Raw genomic sequence first — 26,928 nt, 5'->3', positions numbered from 1 at the left:
AGAAACAGCAAAGGGGGCAAGCTGTTGGAGCGGTTGTCCACATCAGAACCAGGCCGGCTGAGGGCTGGGGTTAGGCCGCCTGCAGGCTGGCCTGGGGCCCTGCTCTCAAGACTGCCCAGGTCCCTGGACCACCCAGGCCTATGGGCCACCAGGACCTCCGGCCCTAACAAGGATCTATTCTGGCGCCTAAAGCAGGAGGAGCCAGTGGGACTCTTGGCTAGGGGCACGGGGTTAATGGTTAAGCTGTCCCGTCCTCCCCGGGGGAGGAGGTTAATGTTTGATCCCCAGACGAGTCACAGGAAATGCCACTCTCGGAGCTGTCACCGAGCCCAGCACACTTATCACAAATAAAAAATTAACTCTTCAGCTATTCCGGGTTAGGTGGCCAAGGTCTTCTCAGCATTTTGTGGGAACGTTTCAGGGTCACCCTAATAGCTGTGTGGACTGCTCAACCAGACTATTTATTGTTCTGTTTACAGAAGCTGATTACCGCGCCCTCCCCCCCCCACCCCGAGCTGCCTGGTGGAAGGGCTTTGGCTCTCCGTAGGGAAGAATGTTCCAGAGAGTCGGTGTCAGGAAAGGTGTGGGCTCCTGGATCACAAAGACAGGTGCATTCCTCTGTCTCTTAGGGGCTGTGTGACTTCGAGCAATACACTAATCGTCTCTGGGCCGTAGTATCCTTGCATTCCAAGTGGGGACATGACACGCCCTTTCTCTTCTTGACTCTGCTAGCTGGTTGCCCAGTCCTGAAGAACATGGGCAGCAGGGAACAGGCTGATTTTTTTGGCAGGAGGGCTGGGGGGAAAGGGGGAAGGGGTGAATGAGATGAAATTCACATAGTAACTTGACCATTGTAGAGAGAACAATTCAGTGTCATTCCGGACATTCATAGCCCTTTGCAGCCAGCACCCCTCCAGTTCCAAAACATTTTCATCACCCCAAAAGAAAACCCCATACCCAATAAGTAATCACTCCTCCTTGCCCCCCTCTCCTGCCCTGGCAACCACAATTCTGCTGTCTCTCTGGGTTCGCTGACCCTGGATTTCTAAGCAGAATCTTACAGTAGGTGACCTTCTGTATCTGCCCTCGTCCACTGGGCAGGTTTCCGAGGTTCATTTACGTCGTAGCCTGCACCAGTATTCAGACATGCTGGCTTTTCACACAATGTTTTCTAAAATTTGTTTTAATTTTTTTTTTAAGATTTTATTTATTGGACAGGGTCCTGGGATGGAGCCCTGCATCAGGTTCCCTGTCATGCAATGTTTTCTAGCAAACATTCCCAGCTCCTCCTTTTCTGGATTCCCTCTGGCTCCACCCCCAGTGCCTGACACGCCCACCTTGCCCACAGCTCACCACCCCCCAGCTTCTTTCCTGGGCACAAGAGATCTTGGCTCATTTTTCAGAAACAAGTAACTTAGGCTTGTGTAACTTTTCAGGCTTTTTTTTTTTAGTTTCCAACTTGTATAGTAAGTACCATTATTAAACCCATTTCACAGATGAGGAAAATATAGGCACCGAGAGACTCAGGATCTCCCAGAGCTGAAACAGGACTCTCAGCCCCCATCTTTTGATTCTAAATCCTAAGGATTTTGTAGTTTGCAACTCAGACTGAGTTGTGAGTGACTGATATTCTCACTCTCCCAAGAAGGGATTTAAGAATTAGAAATCAGAAAAAAAAAAAAAAAAAGACTGTTGATGTCAATTAATCTTTTTTTAAAAAAGATTTTATTTATCTATTTGACAGTGAGAGAGATAACATAAGCAGAGGGAGAGGGAGAAGCAAGCTTCCTGCTGAGCAGGGAGCCCGATGTGGGGCTCGATCCCAAGACCCTGGGATCACGACCTGAGCCGAAGGCAGATGCTTGAACAACTGAGCTACCCAGGCATCCCAGTGTCAATTAATCTTTAATTAACGTAAGAGGTGGCATGAAATGAAGAGCTTCATGCCAGGTGAAGAAGAGTTATCGGGGTGGATGAGAGGGATTCTATGGGGCAGGGTACAGTTGCCCAGTGCCTGGGAGGGGAAGGGCTCAGCATATAGTGCTCAAGAGCTTGCCTCAAGGAAAGCAGCCGTCAGCCTCGGGCTCAAAGGGTCCTTCTTCTTATCTCCCGCAGCCTCCATGCAATGTCTGAAGTATTTATTTCCCAGTCTGCTAATCCTGTTCCCCTCTCTGCTTACATACTTTTAGTGGTGGGGAACTCACTACTCCCAACACATTTTATTCCCTGAAATGGCTTCGTGGTTTAAAAAGAACCCCCCCCCCTCACTGACTATTCAGCTCTTCCTCCCTGCGCTGGGCTTTGAAATGTCTTTGCCACCTGGGACTTAAGTCCCATTGATTCTGTCCTGACCACTTCCTTGTGTGGTCCAGCCACAACCAGGAGGGCAATACCTTTCTTGACTTAATGCTATAGATCAGCTGATTAGCAAAGCCCAGAAAACCTCGCCAGGTTGCCCCTTGGATGGCCGGGGTAGCTGAGAAAGGCAAAGGGAGACAGGATGAGGCCAGGGAACAGGCAGCTGTCGGAGTCCCTGAACCACTGAGGGGTCTCAGGGAGGAGACAGGTGAATGGTGGTGAGCAGGGACGGGGGGCAGGAGGCACCTGGGAGATGGATATGGCAGCTCTAGGTAGGAGGAGAGGGTTAACACAGAAGTAGAAGCTAGGGGAGGACCAGAGGGGCAAGGCATGGGGAACTTGGGTTCCCTGGTGACCTCCATTAGCCGGCACAGTGAGCAGCGGGAGGCGTGCAGGGAGTTTGGAGGGATGGAGGACCCCCTGCCCACCCCAGCAGGGCCCTGGGGGGCCTGGCTTGGCCCTGGCTCCATGGCACTGCAACCTGACACATAGCTCCAGGAATAGTCCCAGGTTATCGTCAGTCATCTGAGCTCATTTATAAATAAGTCAAGGACAGATGCTCCCCTCTGGGTGGACACAGGGCAGACATGCAGTTAGCAGAGGGCTGGCTGTACGCCAGGCACTGGGCTGGGTGGGGATGGAGAGATGCCCCAGGTTCGGTCCTGCCCTCTTGGATCACCTTTACCTGCATTCCAGCCCCCTCCCCATCGCCAGACCTGTCTCTGGGGCCACCTCTCTATGGCACAGGGGGTGATGCAGGACAGCAGGACTATGGGACAGAGGGAGCAGAGGTCACTGAGCCTTTGCTTGGGGCCTGGCCCAGTGCTGGGGGCTTCACAAGTATAAAGGAGACCAATCTTTGTCCATCAACTTCAGTGGGCAAAAACAGCTTTCTCCGTTTTCTGGAACTTTCATTCTGACTCCACTCTCCTAGGACAGGAGATCACCTAAGCCTTGGTATTTTCTGGATCTTCCCCACAACTTGGCTCCTCTGGGAGGCGTGGGCTCTGCGAGGCTGTCCGTGGTCCTGCTGGTCCAGACAGGTCCCTACAGCCATTTCTCCTCTGGGCTACCCCACCATCCAGGGCTGGTGGGGCAGCAGGGTACTCAAGTCTTTCTCTGGAACCTTATAGGTTCTGCTCATTGCATGCCCTCCTTATCTTCCCAGTCCAAGGGAAGTCTTGCTCCTTTTATGTTTCTTCCCAAGCATTTTGTTTACACCAGAATTCTTGTCCCCACCCCACCCCCACCAACTCACCACCCCCGCCCCACAGCCTTTGGAAACCCAAGCCAGGAAGATTCTAAGTTTTTCTGCCCACTTCTGAGAATGTGAGCCAACAGGCTGAGGAGGAAGGACAAAAAAAGGGGGGGGGGGCGGAATGGAGATTAATAGATCAGAAAATATTCTCCTGCACACACAAATCATTTAATCCACACCAAAATCCTGGGGGAATGTTACTATGCCCGTTTTACAGATGAGGACACTGAGGCCCATAGAGGTAAGGGGCATGCTCAAGGGAGATTTGTGTCCAAAACTCACTCTATCTCCACCACGACACTGCTTCAGCTCAGGCTCCAGTGCTGTCCTCTGTGGCTACAGGCACTTGGCAGGCACCTCCTGCTCCCCCAGATGCATTTGTGGGCCAACATTGTCTTGTCTCTCCACTCAGAACATCCCTGTTCTTCCATCCCTGCCCTCCAGCCAGACAGTGTCCATCAGCGATGGTGGAGAGCTGCCCCTCACGCTGCTCTGAGCCTGGCTTGCCCACACAGCAGCTCATCTGTAGGCATTCCAGCCCTGCCTTTCTGGAGGCAGTGACCCCTCCCTACTGGCTCAGTGAACAGGAGCCCCATTTACAAAGCTCCTCCATCCCTTATCTCATTGGACACCTCCTCACCCCCAATTCAGGCAGCGAGCTCCGGGGCTCAAGATCTAAACCCACCAGGAGCACACAGCAACCCAAGTTCTGAGCCCCCAGAGGAGCCCCAGAAGGGCTAGTGCCAGGACGCCCTCCCCCCCTCCCATCCCTGCCCCACCTGTGCTGGCCTTCCCCCTACTCAGAGCAGGAGCCTGGTGGGAAGTGGGAGCTGAGGCCCTCCACTCACACCCTCCACTCACACCCTAGTGCAAAGCAGGTCCTTGCAAGCAGCTAGGAACCACGCAGTACCAGCTGGCTGCCCTGGCCATGGTCCCTCCAGCCCAGTACACCACCTGTACTGCCTGCCTGAATGTTTTCTCTTTAAATCAGTTGACTTTGCTTTTCATCGTGTCGTGCATTACATCTTAGGCTTATTCATCTTTCCTAACCGCAACTTCGTACCCTCTGGCCAACATCTTCCTGTCTCCCCGCGACCCCAGCCTCCCGGTGACCATTCTACTTTCTGCTCTGATGAGCTTGAATCTTTCACATCCCACATGGGAGCGAGATCACGCGGCATTTATCTTTTTGCGTCTGGCTTGGCTCATTTAGCGGTGTCCTCCACGTTTATCCGTGTTGTCACAGGGGCAGGATTTCGTTCTTTAAGGCTGAGTAATATTGCACTGGGATCCTCCTTACCCATCATTGTTCGATGGACACATAGGCTGTTTGCACACCTTGGCGACTGAAAACGATGCTGCTGTGGACGTGGGAGTGCAGAGATCTCTTTGAGGTCCTGATTTCATTTCCTTGGGGTATATACCTAGAAGCAGGATGGCTGGATCACATTGTAGTTCTGATGTATTTTTCGAGGAGCCTCTGTGCTATTTTCCATGGCGGCTGCACCTGTTTGCATTCCCCCAACAGCATACAAGGGTTCTTTCCCCACTTTTTTAAAATTAATTTTTTTTTTCAAATAAAGAGAAAGAGAATATGAGCGGGGGGTAGGGACAGAGGGAGAATCTCAAACTGACTCCGGGCTGAGTGCAGAGCCCAACACGGGCTTGATCTCCAGACCCTGAGATCATGACCGGAGCCAAAATCAGGAGTCAGAAGCTTAACCAACTTCTTTAACTGACTAGTTTTTAACTTAGCCTCCTTTTATAATAATATATGTAATATTATATATATATAATATATAATATTATAATATTAATGTTATTATAATATATAATATTATAATATTAATATTATTATAATATATAATACTAATAGCTATAAAATCACAGATGTGATATGCTCATCTTATAACTGCTTAATACATATTAAATTCTCTTGTTTTTTTTTTTTAACAAATGTGCAACTGTCAGGGTGCCTGGGTGGCTCAGTTGGTTAAGCGTCTGCCTTTGGCTCAGGTCATGATCCCAGGGTCCTGGGATCAAGTCCTGCATCGGGCTCCTTGCTCAGCAGGAAGCCTGCTTCTCCCTCTCTCTCTCCCTCCGCTTGTGTTTCCTCTCTCACCATCTATCTCTGTGTCAAATAAATAAATAAAATCTTTTTTAAAAAAAAGTGTAACTATTAAAATGAAAAGCATTCAACCACGTACCAGCTAGAAGAGCAGGCCACCGGGGATGGGCTTCTCACACTGGGAACGCTAGGTCCGTTCCCAGCATCAAGGCTGGGAGAGAACGTCGCCCCTATCACAGCATGCCACTGTGTTCAGGACATGAGCAATGTCACGTGGAGGCAGAAGCACCAGGTCTGCTACCACCAAGGGTCAGCCCGGAGGGTGTGATACCAGCGCCACCGGTATCAGCTCTGTCCCCCTGCGCCTATGTCCCTTGACCTCTTGGAGCCTGGATTCCTCATTTCCATCACCTCTGCCATGGGGCAGTGACCTTACCCCACCCCTGCAGGCTCCACAGTGTCCCATGCGCCTCCAGCCTTTTCTCTCTGCAGGGTTGATACAGAAGGTGTGACAGTGAACCGGCTGTCAGGGGACCCCACTCACCTTGAGGAGAGCCTTCTCCCCCTTGCCACCAGCCCCTCTTCGGCCACCTTCTGTCAGCACCAAGGCAGTGTCCCTATGAGCCCAGCCTCACATAACCCAGGTCAGGAAGCCTGCCATCTGTCTGGCCAGCTGGACGGGGGCTATCTAGCCTCACAGGCAGGAGCCGTGGACCCCCATTCCCTGGCTGACTTGGTGGGGCCGACCCTGAATTCATTGCTCCCAAAGTGATGAAAGAGGCCTCTGAATCCTTCCAACTGCTTCTGATACAAGACATGTGGCTCCTTATAAATGAGGCAGCCTGCTGTCACATGGAGACTTCTGCAGAAGGAGCAAAGACAGCCTCATCCTCCAGGCTCAAGGGGTTAGAATAAGTCAAGTAGACAGACACAGTGGGTCACAGTAGGCTGGTGTTGCCATCCCAGGAGCATCTGGAGAGGCCAGAGTCGTGGAGACCCTGCAAGCTCGGGCAGCCCCTGCTCAGGTCTGGGGAGCAGCATCCACTGCTGGAATGTGGACGACCAGTTGCCTGGATGGTGGCAGAACCCTGCCTGGGTGCTCTGGGGCGCGCTCAGGCAGAGAGGTCCAGCTCCTCCTCTTTCAGGGCTCACTGTGAGAGTCGGGGTGAAGGTACAGCGACATCCTAGGGGCTGCTCATCTCCCATGTTCCTCAAGGGACACAGACCCTGGTCCTCAGTCCCAAGATGCTTCCACTGTCCTGGGGGAGCCCCGTCCAAGCCCTGCCTCTGTGTGCAAGCTCTCTCCCATTCCATACCAGCAACCTAGCCCCGGGGCCACAGTCTGTCTGTCACTCAGGGGCTGCGCTGCCTCCAGAGCCCCGCATCCTGACCTCACACTTCCTCTCTCTCTCTCCCCCATCCCTCTGGGGGCAGGCTCCCTGCAAGAGGAGAGCCCCAGCCTGCCTTCAGCCCCTCTCTCTGCATCCTCCCTCTTGCCCTCCTGGGCCAACCCCACCCGCTGGATCCCCGCCAGCTCCTGGCTCCTCTCCAGTTCCCCTAGCCTGGCTCCATGAGGAAGGCTCTTGGAAGCTGGGGTTGGTGGCCCTAAGAGACGGGGCAGGTGGCTGAAGCCTGGGAGGTGGCACAGAGCAGGGTAGCTGGACAGCCACTTTCCAGCCCCTGCATTTCCCCGCTGTGTGACTCCAGGAAACGCTTCTCTTCTCTGTGTTACCGCTTCATTCATAAAACAAGGACAGGGCCAGGTGCCATGGAACATTGCGGTGGGTTAGATGAGCTTACATGTGCGAGAGCACAGGGTGACGGACTCCCACTAGCACCAAACCCGAGGTGGCAGGCAGAGGACTGGAAAGCCAGGACCTCAACAAGGAATCCAGAAGTCAGTGATCTGACCAAAGCCTGTTTCCAAGGAATGCGTATGGGGAACGGCCCAGCCCCCTCCCAACACCAGTTAAATCTGGATCCCTGGATGCAGGGCCCAATTCTATGTGTTCTGATGCCTGGGCAGCTCAGTCGGTTAAGCAAATGCCTTCAGCTTGGATCATGATCCCAGGGTCTGGGATCGAGCTTCAGGTAGGGCTCTCTGCTCAGCGGGGGAGCCTGCTTCTCCCTCTCCCTTCTGGGGCCCCCTGCTTGTATTCTCTGCGTGTGTGTGTGTGTGTGTGTGTCAAATAAATAAATCTTAAAAAAAAAATAAAATAAAGCTCCCTAGATGGTTACCCTGTGAGGCCAGGCCAGAGCCCTGCTGTCGAGTCTAATGCAACCTGAGGGCAAGAGGTGTTCTGTCTTCTGTTCTAGAGAAATCTAGAGCTGCCCTGGTGAGTGGTGAGGCTTATACGAGATAACGTGTGTTCTCTCCTTCCTTCATGCCTTCAACATGGGCGATTACTGTGTAGATGCCAAAGATAAAAGGGCACATTGGACCCCACTGGTTCCTGATCTCAAAGAGTCAGTCCCTAATGGGAAAGGCTAGCAGGCTAGAGTGCTGGGGATGGTGACAGGCTGAGAGGGAGGCCCTTTGCCCATGCTGGCTCCCTGTCTAACACTGCTGCTCCTCTTGGCAGGTTGTAAGGGGCTGTGGGACAACATGAGCTGCTGGCCGTCCTCTGCACTGGGACAGATCGTGGAAGTGGGATGCCCCCAGTTCCTCCGGATGTTCACCGGCAGAAATGGTAACCGCTCAGCCCGGGGGTCTTGGCTGCGAGGCAGTGGGTGACCCTCTGGCTGGGGCCTTGGCCTAGAGGCCAAGAATCTCTGGGGACAAGCGGTGAATGGAATGGTGAGAGGTGGTCCTTCCTGAGGACTGAAGGCCTGGCTTGGAGGTGTGGGGTGGGCTTGATTCAAAGGGTCCCAAGGAAGGGGGCCAGGAGGCAATGTGCTAGGAAGTGATAGAGACTGGGCTTGCTTCTCTCAATCCACATCCCCATTTGGGCTCCCCTACTTCCTTCTATGTTTCTGCCCCCTTAGCAACCAGACCCCTTGCTCCAGCCCCCACGTCTGGGTGCCACTGTGGCACAGCCTAGCTTTCCAGAACACTTCCTTTCTATGTGCCCATTTTGCCAGGCCCAGCTGATAGACTGTGCCCTCTCTGAAAGCCCCTCGCCTCCCGGGTGATATCTTGCCTGAGGACAACTGTAGTTTACAAGGATTTTCTTAATTTGAGGCAGGGAGAAAGGGAGACTGTCTCAGACAGGGGACGTTCGGAGACTAACTTGGGCTCACACCCCACCATGTGCCAGTTGTTTTTATATACACGGGCTCACTGAACCATCACAAGTCCCCTGCCAACGACAGACCTTGTCTCCTCCTCTTGACCCAGGAAGGAGCGACAGTAACAGGGAGTTAAGAGGAGTTAACCTTAGCACATTGTCTAAGCTTCACAGCTAGAAGATGGAGAAACTAAGATTAAACCCAGATTTGTCCAACTTCAAAACCAGTACCCTGTCCTCGATGCCATGGTCAAGGTGGGACTACAGCCTTGTGGTGGGGGGTGATGCTGGGTGGAGGCAAGGTAATTTCACGGCCTTTGGCCCCGTCCTCCATGAGGTCATTTAAAGTCTAAAGTCTGCCACTCCCTCCCCCCATCTATGTGGGGCAGGAAATGCTGGCTAATGAAACCAGAAAAGAGGTCTTCACACTAAAACCCACGAGCATCTCAAAGCCAGGTAAGGAAAGGATGGGTGACCAGCGAGGAAATCAAGACCATGCAATGTGGGAGAGGAGTGTAAATTGCTCGCTCCATAATTCTCTAGTACTCATGTGCACACGCATGTGCACAAACACACTCAATCTGGGGAGCACACTGAGGTAGCTCCCTGTCCTACTCAGTCTCGTAGATGCACCAGGGAGCCAGGTCTGAGTCCCCATTCTCCACTTAGTGCTTGGATAATGCCCGCTTGCTGAAACAGACAAAGGTCCCGAATCTCAAAGCCTTCATACGTACGTACAGTGTCTGCCCACCTAACATGCAAACCAGCTGCTCTTGATTAGCCCCAGGCCTGAACGAGGCTTGTGAAGGCCTGTGCTTCTGCCCACATGGCCTCTGCCAGAACTCAGTCCTGGTGACACCAACCTGCAAGGGACGAGGGAAAGTGTGGTCCGGCCAGGTGTCAGTTTCCAAGGCCTGAGAGCCCAAGTTACCCATTCTCAGCCTTGATTTTCTCATCTGTAAAACGGGGAGCATAAACAGGACCAGTCTATAGGGCTGTGCTTGGAAATGAATTTTATTTTATTTTATTTTTTTAAAATATTTTATTTATTTATTTGACACACAGAGATCACAAGTAGGCAGAGAGGCAGGCAGAGAGAGAGGGAGGAAGCAGGCTCTCTGCTGAGCAGAGAGCCCGATGTGGGGCTCAATCCCAGGACCCTGAGATCATGACCTGAGCTGAAGGCAGAGGCTATAACCCACTGAGCCACCCAGGTGCCCCTGGAAATGAATTTTAAATATCTTCCTTCGTCCTTTCTCTTCCTCTCTTCTCCCTTCTTGCCTTCCCCCTCCCCACCTGCACACAGGTGCCAGCAAACTGACCAACAGTCTTTTTCTCCCACCGTGACCCTTCCATGTCTATGTCTGCGGTCCATGGAGCTCCCAACACATGAGATTAATCCACACATGACTGACCCAAGGCAACATGTTGGTCAGGTTTGAGGACAGGACCAGATCCTGGACTCCCTGTCCAGTGCTCCTCCCTTGCTGACTGAGTTCTCCAGTTGGAGGGACTTGAAGCTCTCCTCCTTTCCCAGTCTTCCCTTCACAGCCATCCCAAAGCCGAAGTACCTCTGCATCCCCCATCAACGTCCCTTCTACCTTTCTTCAGAAGAGCCAGCCAGAGCCTTGCTCCTAGCCAAATCCTCCCCAATCAACTGCTAGAACGCGTATCTGCCTCATTGACTAGTAGCCCACTGACTCCCTTTTGAGGACCCCCAACCTTTTAACTGCTCCAGACCCACGGTGTTCACCCAGGGGTGCAGTCCCACTTTTTCCTGCTGTAGGGAAGGAAGTTGGGGTGGTCCGCCTGCCACTGCTGCAGTTTCTTCTCCCTGCCACACGGTGTCGCTGTGGAGCTTCAGGAGCCTCCTGTCTGCCAGTCCACAGGGAGACCCGGCCTGCTGAGGGTTCTGAACTTACTGAGGGGCAGTGTCCCCGCCCCCCGACCCCTCCCGGGCCACTCTATTCATACCCAGCCCCCGGCCCAGGACACCAGCCAGCCCAGCAGCACGGGTCAGGACCAGTCCAGCCTCAGTCACCAAGAATCATCTTCCTACCACTACCTTCCTTCCCCATAGATCCCAGATCCCTGGTCTCCTCTCCGGAAGGAGGGCTCTCCTCAGTGGTGTCCCACAGGACCCCAGGGCTCCCCAACCCAACCCAGGGAGGAGCGCCCTGTGAGGACAGTCTGGTGTTTTGGACCGACCCTTCCTTTTGAGAGAAGAAAATAATGATAATAATAAATTAATGATTTCCCAGGGAGCCCACTACGGGGCCCAGACAGAATGGCTGTCTAAGTGACTCCCAAAACTGCAGGTTGGAATCTGCCCCCAGATATTTTTCTGTGTGTGCCAAGGTCTAGAATGTTCCTTCCAGGATGCATTCCTTTGCTTCTTTACAGGGCACTGGTCTTCCAGAGTCCCTTGTTAGAAAACACGCTTCCCAGGCAGGGTCAGGCCTTCTTCTATCTTGGGATTGGAGCCTTAACACAGTGGAGGTCCCTAACCTGATTAGGGTCCTGGAGCCTTTTGAGAATTGTGTAAAATCTTCGGATGTACAGATGTATATGCACAAAATATTGATTGTACCTTCAGGGGACCTTGAGGTGTACACTGCCCTGAACCTGGGTAAGGAAGGGCCCCTGTCCTATTAGGAGTGAAGCCCAGGGCAAGTGGGTGGGGTTGAAGGGACTCCAGAGAGAGCCCAACCCTCGTCTCCTCTGCAGTTCTGCCAAGAGCCTGGTCAGCAAAGGGCACTCCTTCGTTAGCCACACCGGGCGCCCGGCCTGGGTCGCATGCAGCATCTGTCTGGAGAATCCCACTGGGTCAGTGAGGAGAAGGCCCCAAAATGGGCAGCCCAGCCCAGGCCAGCCTCTAGGGACACACGAATAACTGGTTCTGGGCTCTGGGGAGTTTGCGTTCTCTTAATTCAATTTTCCATCCAACCAAACTGAAATTGGATGCCCCTGCTTTCCCGTCTGACACGCTAGCTCCCTTGACTGAACTGTAGAAGTCTTGCACCCCGCCCCTTAAATTCCATGTCTCCAAGCCCCACCACCGAGGTCTATTTTGGAAAGGCTGAAAGGAGGAGGGAGTCACACTGTGGGGCTCGCTGGGCCAGGCACCAGGCTGGGCACTTACTGGTGCTATCGGGTTCCCTGCTCAGTCCTGCAGTGTGGGTAACTATTGTCACTGGGCACAGAGAAGTGAGGCATCGAAGCTCACACCCAGGTGACCAAGGGTGGGGGTGCTGAGTTTCCCACTCAGATCTGGCTACTTGGAAACCTGTACTCCAGGTCTCAGGGGCCTTTGGGGGCCAGGTGGACCCGAATCCAGAAGGTCAGAAAGCCAAGGTCTCCTGGTGCTAGAAGCTGCCCCCAGGGGCCAGGGTCAGGTGGGAGGGAGGCACAGGGAAGAGTCACATCCTGGCTGGACTCTGGTGCCCAATTCTGGGCCTTGGTTTTCTTGTCTGGTAAATAAACCAGCCGTGCCTCCCTCCCTGAGTGCTGGGAGGATTAGATCAAAATCTGGAAATGAGCATAGTGGCTGGTTCTAGAAATGCCAGCCATCATTCTTGAGTTCAGTGGAACCCGTGTGACCCTGAACCCTGTGAACAAGTGGTCCAGACCTGAGGCCTGTCAGAAAGGAGCATGCAAGGCCAAAGCTGAGTGGCTGAGACCCCTAGAAAGGGTATGAATTCGCGCAGAGGGAGTGTCAGAATTCCTATCTCCAGGGGTGTGACCAGCCCCCTATGTGCCTGCCACGCCTGCAGCAGCCAGATGCAGGGGTGGGGGGGTGGTCCCAGAGCAGAGGATGCAGCTGGACCCATCAGTCCATGGAGGGCGCCTCCTCCTGGTGGCTTCCTAAGACTTCTTGGCTGGCAGCTTCTCTTCCCCAGTCTTCGGGCTCCTGCTCTAAAAGCTCCTCCCTGGAGAACTTACCTATTCCCTTAGAGAAGAATTTAGCACGGGCTCCTCATCTCCACTGTGTTGCAATTCCAGCCCTCCAGCTAGTGGACAGATGAGCAAGGGCTTTGGGTGGGCACCCGGAGCCCTCTGGAGCTCATCAGGGACTAGGCGAGGCCGGGAAGCCAGCCACCACTGTGTGAGGGACTTGGCCTTGGCGGCGTGGGGGAGGAGAAGGGCAGCAAGCTCTGTGGGAGGACCAAAGTGACCCTGTGATTTACAAGGCAGAGAAGCTCGGAGGTGTGGCTGGAGGACTGAGAATGCCTTCCTTCCTTTCCAGCCCCTGGAAGGTCTACCTCAGTGCTGGTAGTCATCTCCGTGGGTGGTTTTCAGGTGCTGGAGAGCAGGGTGTGAAGTGAGATTTGAAATCAAACTTCCTTGGTGTGAGAGCAGCACCCAGAGCCTGAGGACATTTCCCGATGGGCATGACCAGGTCCTTGCCAACCATGTCAGTTTCTTGGGAGAACCCTCCCAGTAAAGGGTGGCGCGACCTGGGATGGGGATAAGCAGGGGGAAGAAAGGGGATCAGTACACAATATGCAGCTGAGAGTGGGGTCCGAGACTCCAGGTTCAAATCCCACTTCCTCCATTTCCTGTGCTGTGGTCTTAGGCAGATTATTTAACCATGGCATGCCTCAGTTTCCCCAACAGTAAGATGGCTGCACTATTTACATGTCATACTATGTTTTACTATAAAAGTAACTGCCTGGTTCATAGTCTTGTTAGGGTTAAAGGAGTTCCTGCCTGCCACAGGCTTAGAACGGTGTCTGGCGCATAGTATAATCACCACGTATCATTACAATAGAGCACAAGATTTTATAATTGAACAAGTACATAATCCTTAGAGAATGAGATCGGTGGGTTTTTTTTTTTTTTTGGTTGGGGATGTATAACCAAAGTCGCTTGGGACTGCTGTCCTTGAGCACGACGCTTGGCCCCTTGCGTTTTATGGGACACTGTAATCCCTTTTGAGAGTACTGGTGTCCTACCCTCGGGAAGGTTTATATTTATCTCCTGTGAACACCCAAGAGATCAGGGAGCAGCCCCTGTTTTGGGAAAACCCAGAAAAAGCCAGAAGTGGCCCCTCGGCCTGTAGGGTTGGAGGATGGGCAGGGGAAGTCCCCCTTGGAGCACTGAGGGAACTTGATCTGAGATCGGAGCCCGGGAAGGGTGGGTGAGGGGAGAGGGGAGGAGTGGACAGGCCCAGGGTAAAGCTGTAGTGCTCCAGGGCCTGAGAGACCCCTGGACGGGGGCTGGGCCTGGGGGCAGCCAGCTGTGCTGGGGAAAGGTAAGGAAGGGGAAGCTCTGCAGGGGCGGGGACACAGAGTCCAATGGAGGAGAGCTGTTGGGACCGGAGGGTACTGTGACATATGTCCTGCCCTCCCCCCTGTATGCGGAGCCCTGTGTCTGGCACGGAGGGACATGGGGGTGGGCGAGGCTATGGGACCCCGGGGGGAGGGCAAGTAGTGCTTGGAGGCTAACAGGGTATTTGTTCAGAGCTGGGCTGGTTTGTAAATCAAGGCCTCGGTGGTCCGCAGGTCTGTCTCTCTCTCACCTGTGCACACACATCCGCACCTTTGCACTTTCTAGGGCTATCTCCCTACTTTCCTCTTCCACCACTCTTATTTTTTTTTTTAAGATTTTTATTTATTTATTTGAGAGAAAGCAAAAGAGAGATCACAAAAGGAAAGGGAGAAACAGACTCTCTGCTGGATGGGGAGCCTGATGCAGAGCTTGATCCCAGGACCCTGAGATCATGACCTAAGCTGAAGGCAGAGGCTTAACCGACCAAGCCACCCAGGCATCCCTTTCCTGCCTCTTCTTACTGACCCTTACATAGTCTTCAAGGATCAGCTGAGCTGATTGGGAGTGGACTGTGTGGTTCAGAGAAAGGCAGCCAGGGCTGAGCTATGGGGAAATGCCAGGCCACCCCTAAGGCGTGGCTGAGGGTACCTGGGACCCCAGGCCGTCTGTCCCGTGTCCCCAGTGCTCACCTGCAGGATGCTTGACTCCCACAGGTTCCATGTTTCGAAATTGCACACAGGACGGCTGGTCTGAAATCTTCCCCAGGCCTGACCTGGCCTGTGGGGTTAATGTGAACGACTCATCCAATGAGAAGCGGGTAAGCCTGTCTGCAACTAAGAAGATAGAATGGAGCCAGCCCTGGGTCAAGATCAGGGGACCGGGAGCTGCTCTTGTTACCCACCCCACCCCGCTCATCATCTGGGGCTCCCTGGGCCTACCTCAGTGCCCTGGTGAGACAGCCCAGAGATGGTTAATGAAGACCTGGGCACAGGCACAGTAAGAACTGCCCTGTGCCACCACGAGACTGGGGGTGATTTAGTCATGAAACCGAAAGAAAAGCAACCCGCTGATTAAACGCCTGGAGTCAGGCTGCTGAGTCTGTACCCTGACTGTGACCTTGGCGGGGGTTGGGAGGACTTAACTTCTCTGTGCCTCAGTTTTTCCATCAGTGAAATGGGCTGATCGTGGTTCTGACCTCACAGACTTGCCAAGGGAACCAAACAAGGTAATCCAGGAAAGTGCTGAGAAGGGTACCCAGCCAGAAGAAGTGCTCAATAAATGTTGGCTCTCGGGGCTTCTCAGGCTCTGAGGGGAAGGATCGAGCTGCATGCTGCTGGGCAGGCCTGGTTAGAGAGAGGACACTGAGCAGTGCGCTGAGCTTCTCCAGGTGCCTCCTTAGTATCAGAGCCTTGCATCCTGACTTTCCCTGCCTCATTCGTAAGTGTCCTTCGAGACTCTGCTCTAGCCCACTGGCTCCAGAAAGCCCTTTCTTCCCACCTCCCCACCCCCAAGAAGGGCTCTCTCGATATGCTGTGTTCGTTTCCAAAATGTTACCTGCTACGTTGAACGAAATCGTCGTCATGTGCCATGGGCATCCATCTCGCTCACTAAAATGTGAGCTCTTCAAAGCCATGAACTCACTCAACAAACATGCATTAAGTGCCGACTGTGGGCCAGGCGTGGGTCTAGATTTAGAGATATCGCAGGAACAGATCAGAATCTTGCTCATTTCCAGGTCCCCATGCCCCAGCACAATGCCTGGCACTTAACCAGTGCCCGATGAATGTCTGTTGTTGTCTGAACACCTGCCATGTGCCGGTTCCTGGATACATGATGACACTAAATCCTCAGAAGGATTCATCGTAAGATCATTGTTTTCTCCATTTTGCAGATGAGGAGACTGAGGCTCAGAGCCATAAAGGAACACGCTCAGAGACTAGCAGAGGCAGGAGTCAAACCTAGTTAGTACCCCAAAGAACCTGAGTCCTTCCTTTAGCTCTCGCTGCCCCCCCCTGGTATGGTGCGTGTCCCCTGGGAGATGGGCTTTTGCAGCCCCATGGGCTAAACTCCCCAGTGGGAATCCTGACAGCCTTGCTGGTCCCTTGGAGGATGGGGTGAGGGCATGTGAGAGAAGCATGAGGCGGAGCAGCAGAGGGAAGGGAGGGAGGAAGGATGAGGTTGGGAGACACACCATACCCACTTCTTTTTTTTTTTTTTTAAAGATTTTATTTATTTATTTGACAGAGAGAGAGAGAGAGATCACAAGTAGGCAGAGAGGCAGGCAGAGAGAGAGGGGGAAGCAGCCTCCCCGCTGAGCAGAGAGCCCGATGCGGGCCTCGATCCCAGGACCCTGAGATCATGACCTGAGCTGAAGGCAGAGGCTTTAACCCACTGAGCCACCCAGGCGCCCACACCATACCCACTTCTGAATTCTTTTCTAGGACTTTCTCCAGCCAGTCAGTCCTGCTCTGTACAAGGAAGACTGGGTGGGGAACCAAGGTGGAGACTTGGGTTTCTTCCCTCCTGGGGTTTGTCATCCAAATGGGGGACACATGTGAGGTCTTCAGGTCTGGTCAGAGCAGGGTACATTCATAACGAGACCCAGCAAGGATTGCTTAGTGGAGACAGAAGGTTTCAGAGGAGTGGATGGGTCCTGACCCCTGCAGATGACCATTTCCATCACTGACTTACACAAGGACAGGAAGTTTATGTGATCACATTGGCAAAATCCATAGAGAGAATGTTCTAATGATGGATGGCAGCACAGAGGTTCAAAAGGATGCTCTGGCCTGCGAGAAACAGAAATTTGCAACTTGGGTAATAAACAGATGTGGCTCATGGAACTGGGGGTGCAGAGAACAGGCTTCAGAACTCTTTCATAAGGCAGCACTCGGAAGCTGCCAAAGGACCGGGTTCTTGCCACTTCTCCTCCTGTTATCCTGGTGGCTTCCTCTCAAGGCTGCCACCTCTCGATGTGGGATGACTGCCGTTGGCAATAACAGCCACATACTCCCCCATGCCTGCTTGTCCAGGTGGCGGGAAAGGCTGACTTCCTGTGGCTCCTTCCCAAGAGCAAGAAAGCTTCTTCACCCAAACCCCAGCAAGCTTGTCCTCCCATCTCACTGGCCCAAAGTGACTTGAGCCTGCCCACCCCTGGACCATCCCTGGCAGAGGGATGGGACACAGGATTGGCCTCGGCCAGTGGTTCTCAAACCTTTTGGCCATTGGAGCCTTTGCATTCTTAAGAATTATTGAGGACCCCAGGGAGCCTTTGTTTTTGTGAGCAGTGTTTACTGAAACCACATCGGAGACACTGTCAGCTTTAGACTCATCAGCTGGGGAACAAAACCCAAGGCCTTAACCATGATATTCATCCAGGGCAGAAACTGTAAAATCCCAAAACAAGAACCTGAAATTTAACAAATGTAAATGCAAAGTTTGGACTTAATTCAGAATAGTTATTGGCCAAAAATAGTGGAAAGGAGGACTACCTTGGCTTCAGCTCACATAAAAAATTTTAAAAATGTAGTAAAAAAAAAAAAAAAAAAAAATCCCTAAGATCAGAAAGATTTTCAAGCCATGTAATTTACTGGTGCCTAGATGCTGGTTCACAAGCTTTGTCCTTCACTCAGAGATCTGAGTCATCCTGTCTCTTACTGTTGAAATGTCTTTTCTCTTCTGATCAAACGATGATGGAAATGAGCACTTATTGGCTGTCTTTTCTTCAATTTCCTTATTGGCATGCGCTGCTCTATTCACCAACAAAAGCCCACAACAGTGCACACAGATTGGCAGAAAGGACCAGGCTGCTGCTTGGGTAAATAAAATGGGGCTTGCTTACCTAGAGTGGAGGTTGGCATCCTGTGGCCCTTGAGCCAAATCCAGCCCACCACCTGCTTTTGTAAATAAAATTTTATTGAGACATGGCTATGGCCATTTACACCACAAGAGCGGAGCTGAATATTTGCAAAAGCCCAAATGGCACCCAAAGTCTAAGACGCATATTATTTGTCCCTTTACAAAAAATGTCTGCTGAGCCCTGATCTAGAGGATGTAGAGGGAAGGTGGCCCGGTCAGGAAAGACAGCAGAGAGATGGGCAATGTGATCCAGGACAGACAGCAGTGAGGCTCCTGGCCCCCAAGCCCTCCTAGGGCGAGTCCCTGTTGCAGATGTGGAGGGCAGGTGCACTAAGGGCACATCAGGCCTCCTGGGACCAGGGCCCCTTCTGGATCAGAACTTACACATAAAATGCAGGGACAAGTGCAGCTGGCTGGTGTCCTGAGGGTTCCCTGGCAGGCAGTCAACCCAGCCACAGGACAATGTGGAGCATTCAGCCAGAACACCCCATACTGTCACCCCGTGCCTCCTCGTGCTGTCACAGACTGGCCCAAATCTGCTTCTGAACTGAGAGTGGCAAAACCAGGGGGTCCTAGGAGTGAGACTCGTGCCCTCGGGGCTGGGGCTCTTCCTGCTCGTGCAAGATTATAAGCTGACGCATCATGGAACCTCTTATTTCTCAACATTTGACTGCCCTTTCATGTCCCAAAGTCAAGCCACCATGAATCTAGGGCAACCTACTGTCCTTTTGACTCTCTTCTTCATTCCTGAGAGGTGGATCCTGGCTTCTGGGATCGCCATCATACCAGTGGGGAAGCTCAGTGTCACATGGCAGCCATCCCATCAAAGGTTGCCTCTTGCTCTCAGAAAATCTTTGGTCACTCTGAGTCAGACTTCTTTTTGGTAGCTGCCTCCCCTTGGAGCCCATACAGTGGGTCTTAGGCCTCTACCTGTCAATTGTTCTAATACTTTTCTTGCCTAAGTTTGTTCGTTTATTTCCTCGGGGTGTAATGTACCCAGTTTTTCATGCACTCTTCCCTCCTCCAGAAATGTTCCAGTTTATTCCTGTGCCTCTTAAAATAGCACACCCAGAACTGGACGAAACACTCCAAACGTTCCCATGTTGCCTGCTGTCCTACAGCACTCCATTATCATAACTGAGAATAGGTCTAATTTTTTTTTTTTTAAGCTGCTCCTTTATAACTCATACTTCTTACTGCGATCTTGGATCCGTGACTCATGTTGAAGGGTGGGTGATGGGCTGGGGGATGGAGGTGGGAAAAAATTAACATCTTCTTAGTGTCTTGTAAGTGCCAGCCATTGTCTAGATACTCTACCTCATACTTTATTTGTTCTTCCAACAAGCCTGCAAGGTAGATATTACCCCCATTTTGCAGATGAGGAATCTGAGGCTCAGAGAAGTTAAGTAATTTGCCCAAGGTCACACAGCTGGTGAGTAACAGTCCTGGGTTTGGAAACCCTGTCTCTTGGCTCTGAAGCCTGCATTCTTTCCCTGCAGCAAACTTCTTAATACCATGGAGCTTGGGCCATTTGAACCTCAAGTCATTCTCATAGGAACAGCTGTCAGCAAGGTTCCCCCAATACTATTCTTGTGCCCCCCCTTTTTTTTAATTAATTACCTTTTTCTTCTGGTTATAAAATAGTACTTATCCACTGGAAAGAAATGAAAAGTATAGAAGAAGTACAAATAAAAATAACAACTCTCTCCACAGACTTATCATCCAAAGTTAACTATTATTAACATCTAACACATCTTTTTAAAATCTTGTGGTCTATGCGTGTATGTGATTGAACCACACAAAATAGCTGATATTCAATCATTTGACCTACAAAAAAAGGCAATTTCACGTAATTAAACTAATTTTTTTTTTTAAACAGATAGCAGTAATCACACTGTATCTAGAAAATTTGTATTCTGCCTTTTCGCTTAACATTACATTCTTAGCACAAGCTGACATCTGTTAAAACTCTTGGTAAACACCATTTTAATGGTGGCATACATCAAAATAATGATTTAAAATAATTCAGTTAATTGTTCTATTGTTGGACATTTAAGTGTTTTTCATCACACATCGTTCTGTGATGAACATCTTGATGTATAAATATGCTTTTCCTTTTGTGCTTATTTCTTTGTGTGTGTGTGTGCACATGCTAATGTCTTAGAATTCCCAGAGATAGAAAGGAGGTCAACAGGAATGCATATTTCAAAGATTCTTGATACATGCTACTTTTTATTTTTAAAGATTTTTTTAAATTTATTTGTTTGACAGAAGGAGAGATGGTAAGTAGGCAGAGAGGCAGGGAGAGAGAGAGGGGGAAGCAGGCTCCCTGCTGAGCAGAGAGCCCCATGCAGGGCTTGATCCCAGGACCCTGAGATCATGACCTAAACCCAAGGCGGAGGCTTAACCCACTGAGCAACCCAGGTGCCCCTGATACATGCTACTTTCAGGAGAGACTGAAACAATGTTTGCTCCCGCTCTACACTCAGCTGCATAGAATAATACTGCCTTTAAATATTTGTTCATTTGGTTGGGAACAGATGGGATAGCATTATTGGTTTAATTTTCATTTCTTTGATTCTTCTTCAGGCTGTTGTGCAATTTATTTTTTGCACCCAGGTTTTACATTGCAGGTTTTACATTTCTCTTTATATGTGGTCCTCTCCCATACCATTGAGATTCTTTCCAAATCAAAGATGAGTCAGTAATGTGAAGACTCATTAATATGAATTCAGTGTAGAGGAGAGGGAAGGCGATGGTCCCACTCGACTCCTTCCTGATCAGAGAATATACTGGAGCTTTCCAGCTTTCAGTTCTGGGGGTCTTATTTAGGAAGGCCATTGCCAACAGAGCATATTAATTGAGCAGGAGGGTGAGGGATCGTGGAAAGAGATTGAAGACATAGAAAGAAAATGTAATGCTGAGACTATATGTGAGAGACAAGTGGGCAGAAAAGCTGTATTAAGAAGATACAGATCTGGGGTGCCCGGGTGGCTAAGTGGGTTAAGCCTCTACCTTTGGCTCAAGTCATGATCTCAGGATCCTGGGATGGAGCCCCACATCGGGCTCTCTGCTCAGCAGGGTGCCTACTTCCCTCCCCCCCTCCCCGCCTACTTGTGATCTCTCTCTGTCAAATAAATAAATAAAATCCTTAAAAATATATATCTTTAAAAAAAGGACAGATCGCTCTGTGTGATATTTGCAACCCTTCAAGAACTCTGAAACCATTCCAAAATGAAAGTTTATTTAAAAAAAAAAACAACCCTCTAAGCATTCAATTTATTTCAAGCGGCTCCAGAAATGGGTATTGAAAAAGAACCAATTTAAAAGTCATAGATTTTAGATCCTTTTGTAGTTCATAAGCATGATGATTGGGTGTTCACACTCCTGTGTGACATGTGCCACCCTCAAACCTTGTTATGACCTTGGCACATTACCCATCTGATATGAAAAAAAAAAAAAAGTCATAGATTTTAGCTTCACATGAGAAAAATTATCTGATAGTTTGCACCCTTGTATACCAGATGACTTCTTCAAAAGGCAGTTAGCCTACATCCCTGGAGGGATTCAAGCGAAGGCTTGGATTCAGGGTGATGGTAAGGGGCGCTATGCACGGGGTAGAAATTTGAGTTGGCATCAGACGATCCCCGAGATCTTCTCCAAAGCCAGGGTGTTCCTAGTCTATGAATTGAGGTCCAAAGAGTCTGATCAGCATAGCCGGCGGCATTGAAAGGTTCATTGAAAAGTTGGAGCTGCCTAAGCAGGCGCAAGAAGCCCAGCCGCTGGGTGGGCGGGGCTAACACACCCCTCTCTCGCAGCACCAGTATCTAATGAAGTTGAAGGTCATGTACACCGTGGGTTACAGCTCCTCCCTGGTGATGCTCCTCGTCGCCCTCAGCATCCTCTGTGCTTTCCGGTGAGAACACATTGCCAGCTCTGTCTCCCCAGCCTTCCCCAGGCACAGAATTTGGGTCTCTTTAAATTACTCAGGCCAGAGAAAGGAAGGTGGTGGGGGCACTTAGTGACCTCTTGATCTAGACTTTACTCGAGACAAAACACCGATGTTCCTGTGACTTTGTTCGTGTTTTTATTCATTCACAGTTACTGAGCATAACGAGGAATTCACTGCAGATGTCCTAGTTGTCATTTTCACACAATGCTATAAGATAGGTCTCATTATCCCCATTTTACCAGTGTGTTAGCCAGACTCCTGGTTGCAAGAAACAGAAATCCCCTTAAAACAGTTTAAGAAAACCAACGTATCCTGACCCACATAACCGACAAGGTCAGGGGTGTCTGTCTCTAGGAATGGCTGGATCTAGGTGCTCAAATGTATCAGCAGAACTAGGTCTGTCTCCCTCCCTCTCTCCACTCTCCATCGGCCTCATCCTTAGGCAGACTCTCCTCAGGGGTGGCAGAGACATCCACCAGCAGCTATAGGGGTAGACTCCACCGGCTCAGCCACCAGGACAAAGAGAGCCTCTTCCCCTTTAGTTGCAGTTAAAGTCCTGGGGCAGGGGTGGGGAGGTTTCTATACGCCTGGCTTGAGTCACAGTCCCAACCTGAATGTCACTGCAGCCAGGGGTGGAGTACTCCGATTGGTTGGGTCTATCAACAGGGTGGGAGGATGGAGTCACCCCAATCCCAGAGCTGGAATAGGTTCCCCGTAAGAAAGCCTGCTTCTGGCACCAGCAGCTGGGGAATGGGTAATGGACCTCTGATCCCTCCCACAGAGGAGGAGACTCGGGTTCTGGGAAGGTGTAAAGGCTTGCTCGAGGTCAAGGTTACCTGGCTAAGAAGTGGCCAAGCGCCTGTGGCTCTGGGCCCCATGGCCTTGCATTCTCTCCCTCCAGGAGGCTCCACTGCACCCGCAACTACATCCACATGCACCTTTTTGTGTCCTTCATCCTGCGTGCCCTGTCCAACTTCATCAAGGACGCAGTGCTCTTCTCCTCGGAAGATGTCGCTCAGTGTGATGCCCACAGGGTAACATGCCTATGTGCCCCAGAGTGTGGCCAGGCTGCATGTCTTCCCCAGCCCAACTCGGGAGAGGGTGGTGGTCCCGTTGCTCTTTCTCCAAGTCCCACCCGAGGCTTCACTAAATGCCTAGAGTACAGGGACCAGTGCTGGGGCTGGGCCAGGGCATCCAGGGAGAGTCCCATGTCTCCACGTGCACAGTCGGGGTCATGTATGAGAACAGCTTGTCGGGAAGCCCCTGGGGGCTGCCCTTCAACTCCCAGCCACTCTGGCAATTAAATACATATGGAGGGCCATCTTTTCCCTCCACCTGCCAAGTCCCAGCTATGGGCAGATGGCCAGCTCTGAAGAGGGTTGAGGGTGTGGTGCAGAAAGAAAAGTGGGAGCATATATGTCTGTGTCTGCAAACATAAGTCTGTAGTAAAGCAATCGTTTAATTTAATCTAACCCCTTTCCTCCTTCTGAATGCTCAGATGACTCTTAGTTCTTTGCAATATTGCTCTGTGTATCAGCTGAGGATCCGTTTTGCTGCATATACCAGAAAACCATACATCAGTGGCTCAGATGGAGTTTGTCTCCCACATAAGCAGTCCACAGATGAGCAATCCAGAGGTGGCACAGTGGCTCCGTGATGCCATGGTGGACACAATCCTTTTCCCTCTTTCTGCTCTGCTGTGCTTGATGCCATACTTTATACCGCTTTTTACAATATGGCTGCTGCAGCCCCAGGCCTCACATCCCTGTTCCAGTCAAGACAGAGAGTCAGGGTTAAACAGTTTTTATCTTTGGGTAGCTTTGCCTTTTTAGGGTGGGAAAGAATACCTGCCCCCAAGACACCTATCTACATCTCATTGCCTAGAACCTTGTCATGGGACCACACCTTACTCTAAAGGAAGCTGGAGGGTCGAGTTTTTTTGGCATCATAGTCACCATAGCAGAGGCAAACAAGGGAGAAAAAGATGGCAGATTGAGATGGGTTTGGTCAACCTGCCTGTCACTTCCCACCACTCCCATCTGTAATCCCTTATAGATCTGTTGTTTGTGTTGTTTATAGGTGTGTGTGTGTGTGCGTGTGTGTGTTTTCTGACTCAAACTGAATCTCCCTTAGGGAGATTGGCAGGACAAAGTAAGAGTAGTAGAGTGAGAGTCAGAAGATGTAAATTCAGGGCCCACACCTCACTGACCAGTACTGGAGAAGTCCAGCAGTCCCCCACGGGGAACCTTCTTGGGTTCCGGTAAACATCAGACTCCTGAGTCAACCACAGGCTCCGCCCAGAATCCGAGTCTGTAGGTGGCCGTAGAGCAGGAACCACAGCCCACCAGCAGGGCAGCTCTGGGTTACCTGCATGTGACCTCCACGCAGCCCATGTAGCAGCCGTCAGCCCATCCCAGAAGCTGTCCTCTCCCCAGGGACAGCTCAGAGAAAGGAAAGGGGACCTTGTCATGTAGGAATGATTGCTGGCACAGAAGCCTCATGCCCCACGAGTCCCCAGGCACAGCTTCTGGTGATCCCTGCTAGAGACATGCCTCTAACAAGTCACTGAGTCAGGCAAGGCCAGCACTGGCATCTCCATCCGGTAGTCAGAAGTCTCCAGAACAGAGGCGGTGTACCAATCAGGGACCATTTTCACTATAATCAATGGTGCCCTCCTAACATAATTGGTAAGTCCCTTCATCTGTTTCCAGGGAAATAGCTTGGAAGGGATCTTGTTAATCCTTTGCTCGGAAATCCCTTTCCTTCTGTCCACCCGTGTGCTCATCTGCAAAGGAGGAACTTGGGAACTGGGCTCTATCTGACACAGCTTCACTGGTGGCAGCCAAGTCCCGGGTTTGAATGCACTTCCTGCTTCTCTGATGGCCCGTTAGCCTTCTTGCCTGAGCCTGCTGCCGTGTGGGCTTCCACTTTCTAGAGAACTCTGTGGGCCTGGGCTTCTGAGAGTGGAAGGCCACAGGGGATGGCCAGGAGCCCGTAGAGACTTGCTCTGCGACCTGACCCCTACCCCTACCTGTCGCTTCGTTCGGGAGGCGGGGGCGGCTGGCAGAGAGGAGCTCACTGTTGCCCAGCCTGGGGCTCACCTGCCTCTCTCTGTCCAGGTGGGCTGCAAGCTGGTCATGGCTTTCTTCCAGTACTGCATCATGGCCAACTACGCCTGGCTGCTGGTGGAAGGCCTCTACCTTCACACGCTCCTCGTCATCTCCTTCTTCTCGGAAAGGAAGTGCCTCCAGGGATTTGTTGCCCTCGGATGGGGTACGTTTCTCCGTGGGTGTAATGGCTGGGGAATGTGGGGAAAGGCACTGAGCCAGAGGACTTGGTTTCTAGTTGCAGCCCCACGCTCAGTTAAGTTAGCTAACTTGTGGAATCTTAGGCAAGTTGCTTCTTGTTTAACCCCCTGGCTTTGGTTTATTTGTACACCAAGTAAGAATTCACAGTCAAAATGTAGCCCCAATTTTGGCCATCCAAAGTCTCTTACCATTTGACACCACCCAACTTACCATTTGATACTACGTTTGTTGTTTCATCTTCCTCAGACATTCCATTCATATATTTTCATTCTTGCTTCCTTTCTCTATTAATTAGGGTACTTTTGACTGTAGCTGTCAGAAAATCTGGCTTAGATCAGCTTTAAACAAAAAAGAAAGCAACTGGGTCATATATCTGAAAAGTCCAGGGATTGCCAAATTCAGGTGAGGTTGGATCCAGCAGCTCAACAATGTTTCTTTGTGCCTTTCCGCTTTACCTTCTGTAACATCAACTCTATCGTTATGCTGGTGTTCCCAGTGTAATTGCCAGCAGCTTCTGGGGTACCAGCTTCCTTGGTATTTCTAATGAGAGAAAAAGGCCATGTCCCAGCATTCCCAGCAGATACTCTGAGGTTCACTCTTGATAGGACCAGCTTGTCTCAGACACATCCCTGAACCAGAGACCCGAGAGAATGGAATACACTGATTGGCTTAAGGTGCTCAGACCACATGGCCTCCCAAAGGAATTTCAGGGCTCATTTGTAGGAAGGAGGGGAAAAGTAGCCAACTGCAGGCCCCATTCCATCTCTTCCCCCTGTCCCTTCTGATCAATGAAGATGATAACTCCATTTCTTGAGCACTTACTATGAGCAGAGCATTTACATGCATTTTTAATTGCCACCACAATTTCCAGAGGCCTTTCAAAGAAACGTGCTCAAAGATGGGATGTAATATGTACACACTATAGACAAGAGCAGACCTAGGATTCAAACCAAGGCTTGTCTGTTTCCAAAGGTCCCTTAACTCTTATTCTGCCATTAACAAACATCCATCCATCCATCTATCCATCCATGTACCTGTCCGTCTGTCCATCCATCCATCCATCCATCCATCTATCCATCCATGTACCTGTCCGTCCATCCGTCCATCCATCCATCCATCCATGTATCCATCCATCCATCCATCTGTGTACCCATCTGTCTGTCCATCCATCCATCCATCCATTGTTCATTTGATAAACATATATAAGTTACCCACTAGGTTCTAAAAAAATAGCCACATTCCTCTGACTGACTCATACGCTTACATGGATAGATATGTGTACTAGCCATTAATTTCATTTGCTTTCTTCTTAGTGCCTTTAATTAAGAAGTGCCCCTGCCAGGAAAGCCCTGTCTGTTCTCCTTGTCTAAATCCTTCCGTGCAAGGGCCCTATCGACTCACATCAGGGAAGTCGCCAGAGCTGCCAGAGCACACAGAGCCCTCCTATAGACTTTGGCAGCCTAATTAGCACATGACCCTTGGCCAGCAGGAGCTGTGGGGCTCTTCGGAGGACAGTAGTTCCAAGAATACTGGGGGACCAGGGACTTGCTTTATGCAGTTGACTCCCCAATAAATACCCACTTTGGAACCTGTCCATTGACCTTGACTCTCAGATCTGTCAGGATCTC

The 26,928-nt window shown here is 51.0% G+C and overlaps 1 protein-coding gene across 1 annotated transcript in view; it reads left to right on the top strand.

Annotated features, from left to right (window-relative positions):
* LOC111140948 (secretin receptor) overlaps positions 1-26,928 on the top strand; it is a 73,086-nt gene that overhangs the window by 29,960 nt on the left and 16,198 nt on the right. Inside the window, exons 3-7 of the mRNA XM_022493221.1 lie at positions 8,267-8,374; positions 14,896-14,999; positions 21,859-21,956; positions 22,894-23,026; positions 25,112-25,265. Coding sequence (XP_022348929.1) covers positions 8,267-8,374; positions 14,896-14,999; positions 21,859-21,956; positions 22,894-23,026; positions 25,112-25,265 — 597 coding nt within the window. The remainder of the gene's footprint in view (positions 1-8,266; positions 8,375-14,895; positions 15,000-21,858; positions 21,957-22,893; positions 23,027-25,111; positions 25,266-26,928) is intronic.

This window comes from Enhydra lutris, unplaced genomic scaffold, assembly GCF_002288905.1.
Source record: "Enhydra lutris kenyoni isolate GAN:26980312 unplaced genomic scaffold, ASM228890v2 scaffoldscaffold1, whole genome shotgun sequence".
NCBI classification, from domain to species: Eukaryota; Metazoa; Chordata; class Mammalia; order Carnivora; family Mustelidae; genus Enhydra; species Enhydra lutris.
This window is presented reverse-complemented; position numbering and strand designations above follow the sequence as displayed.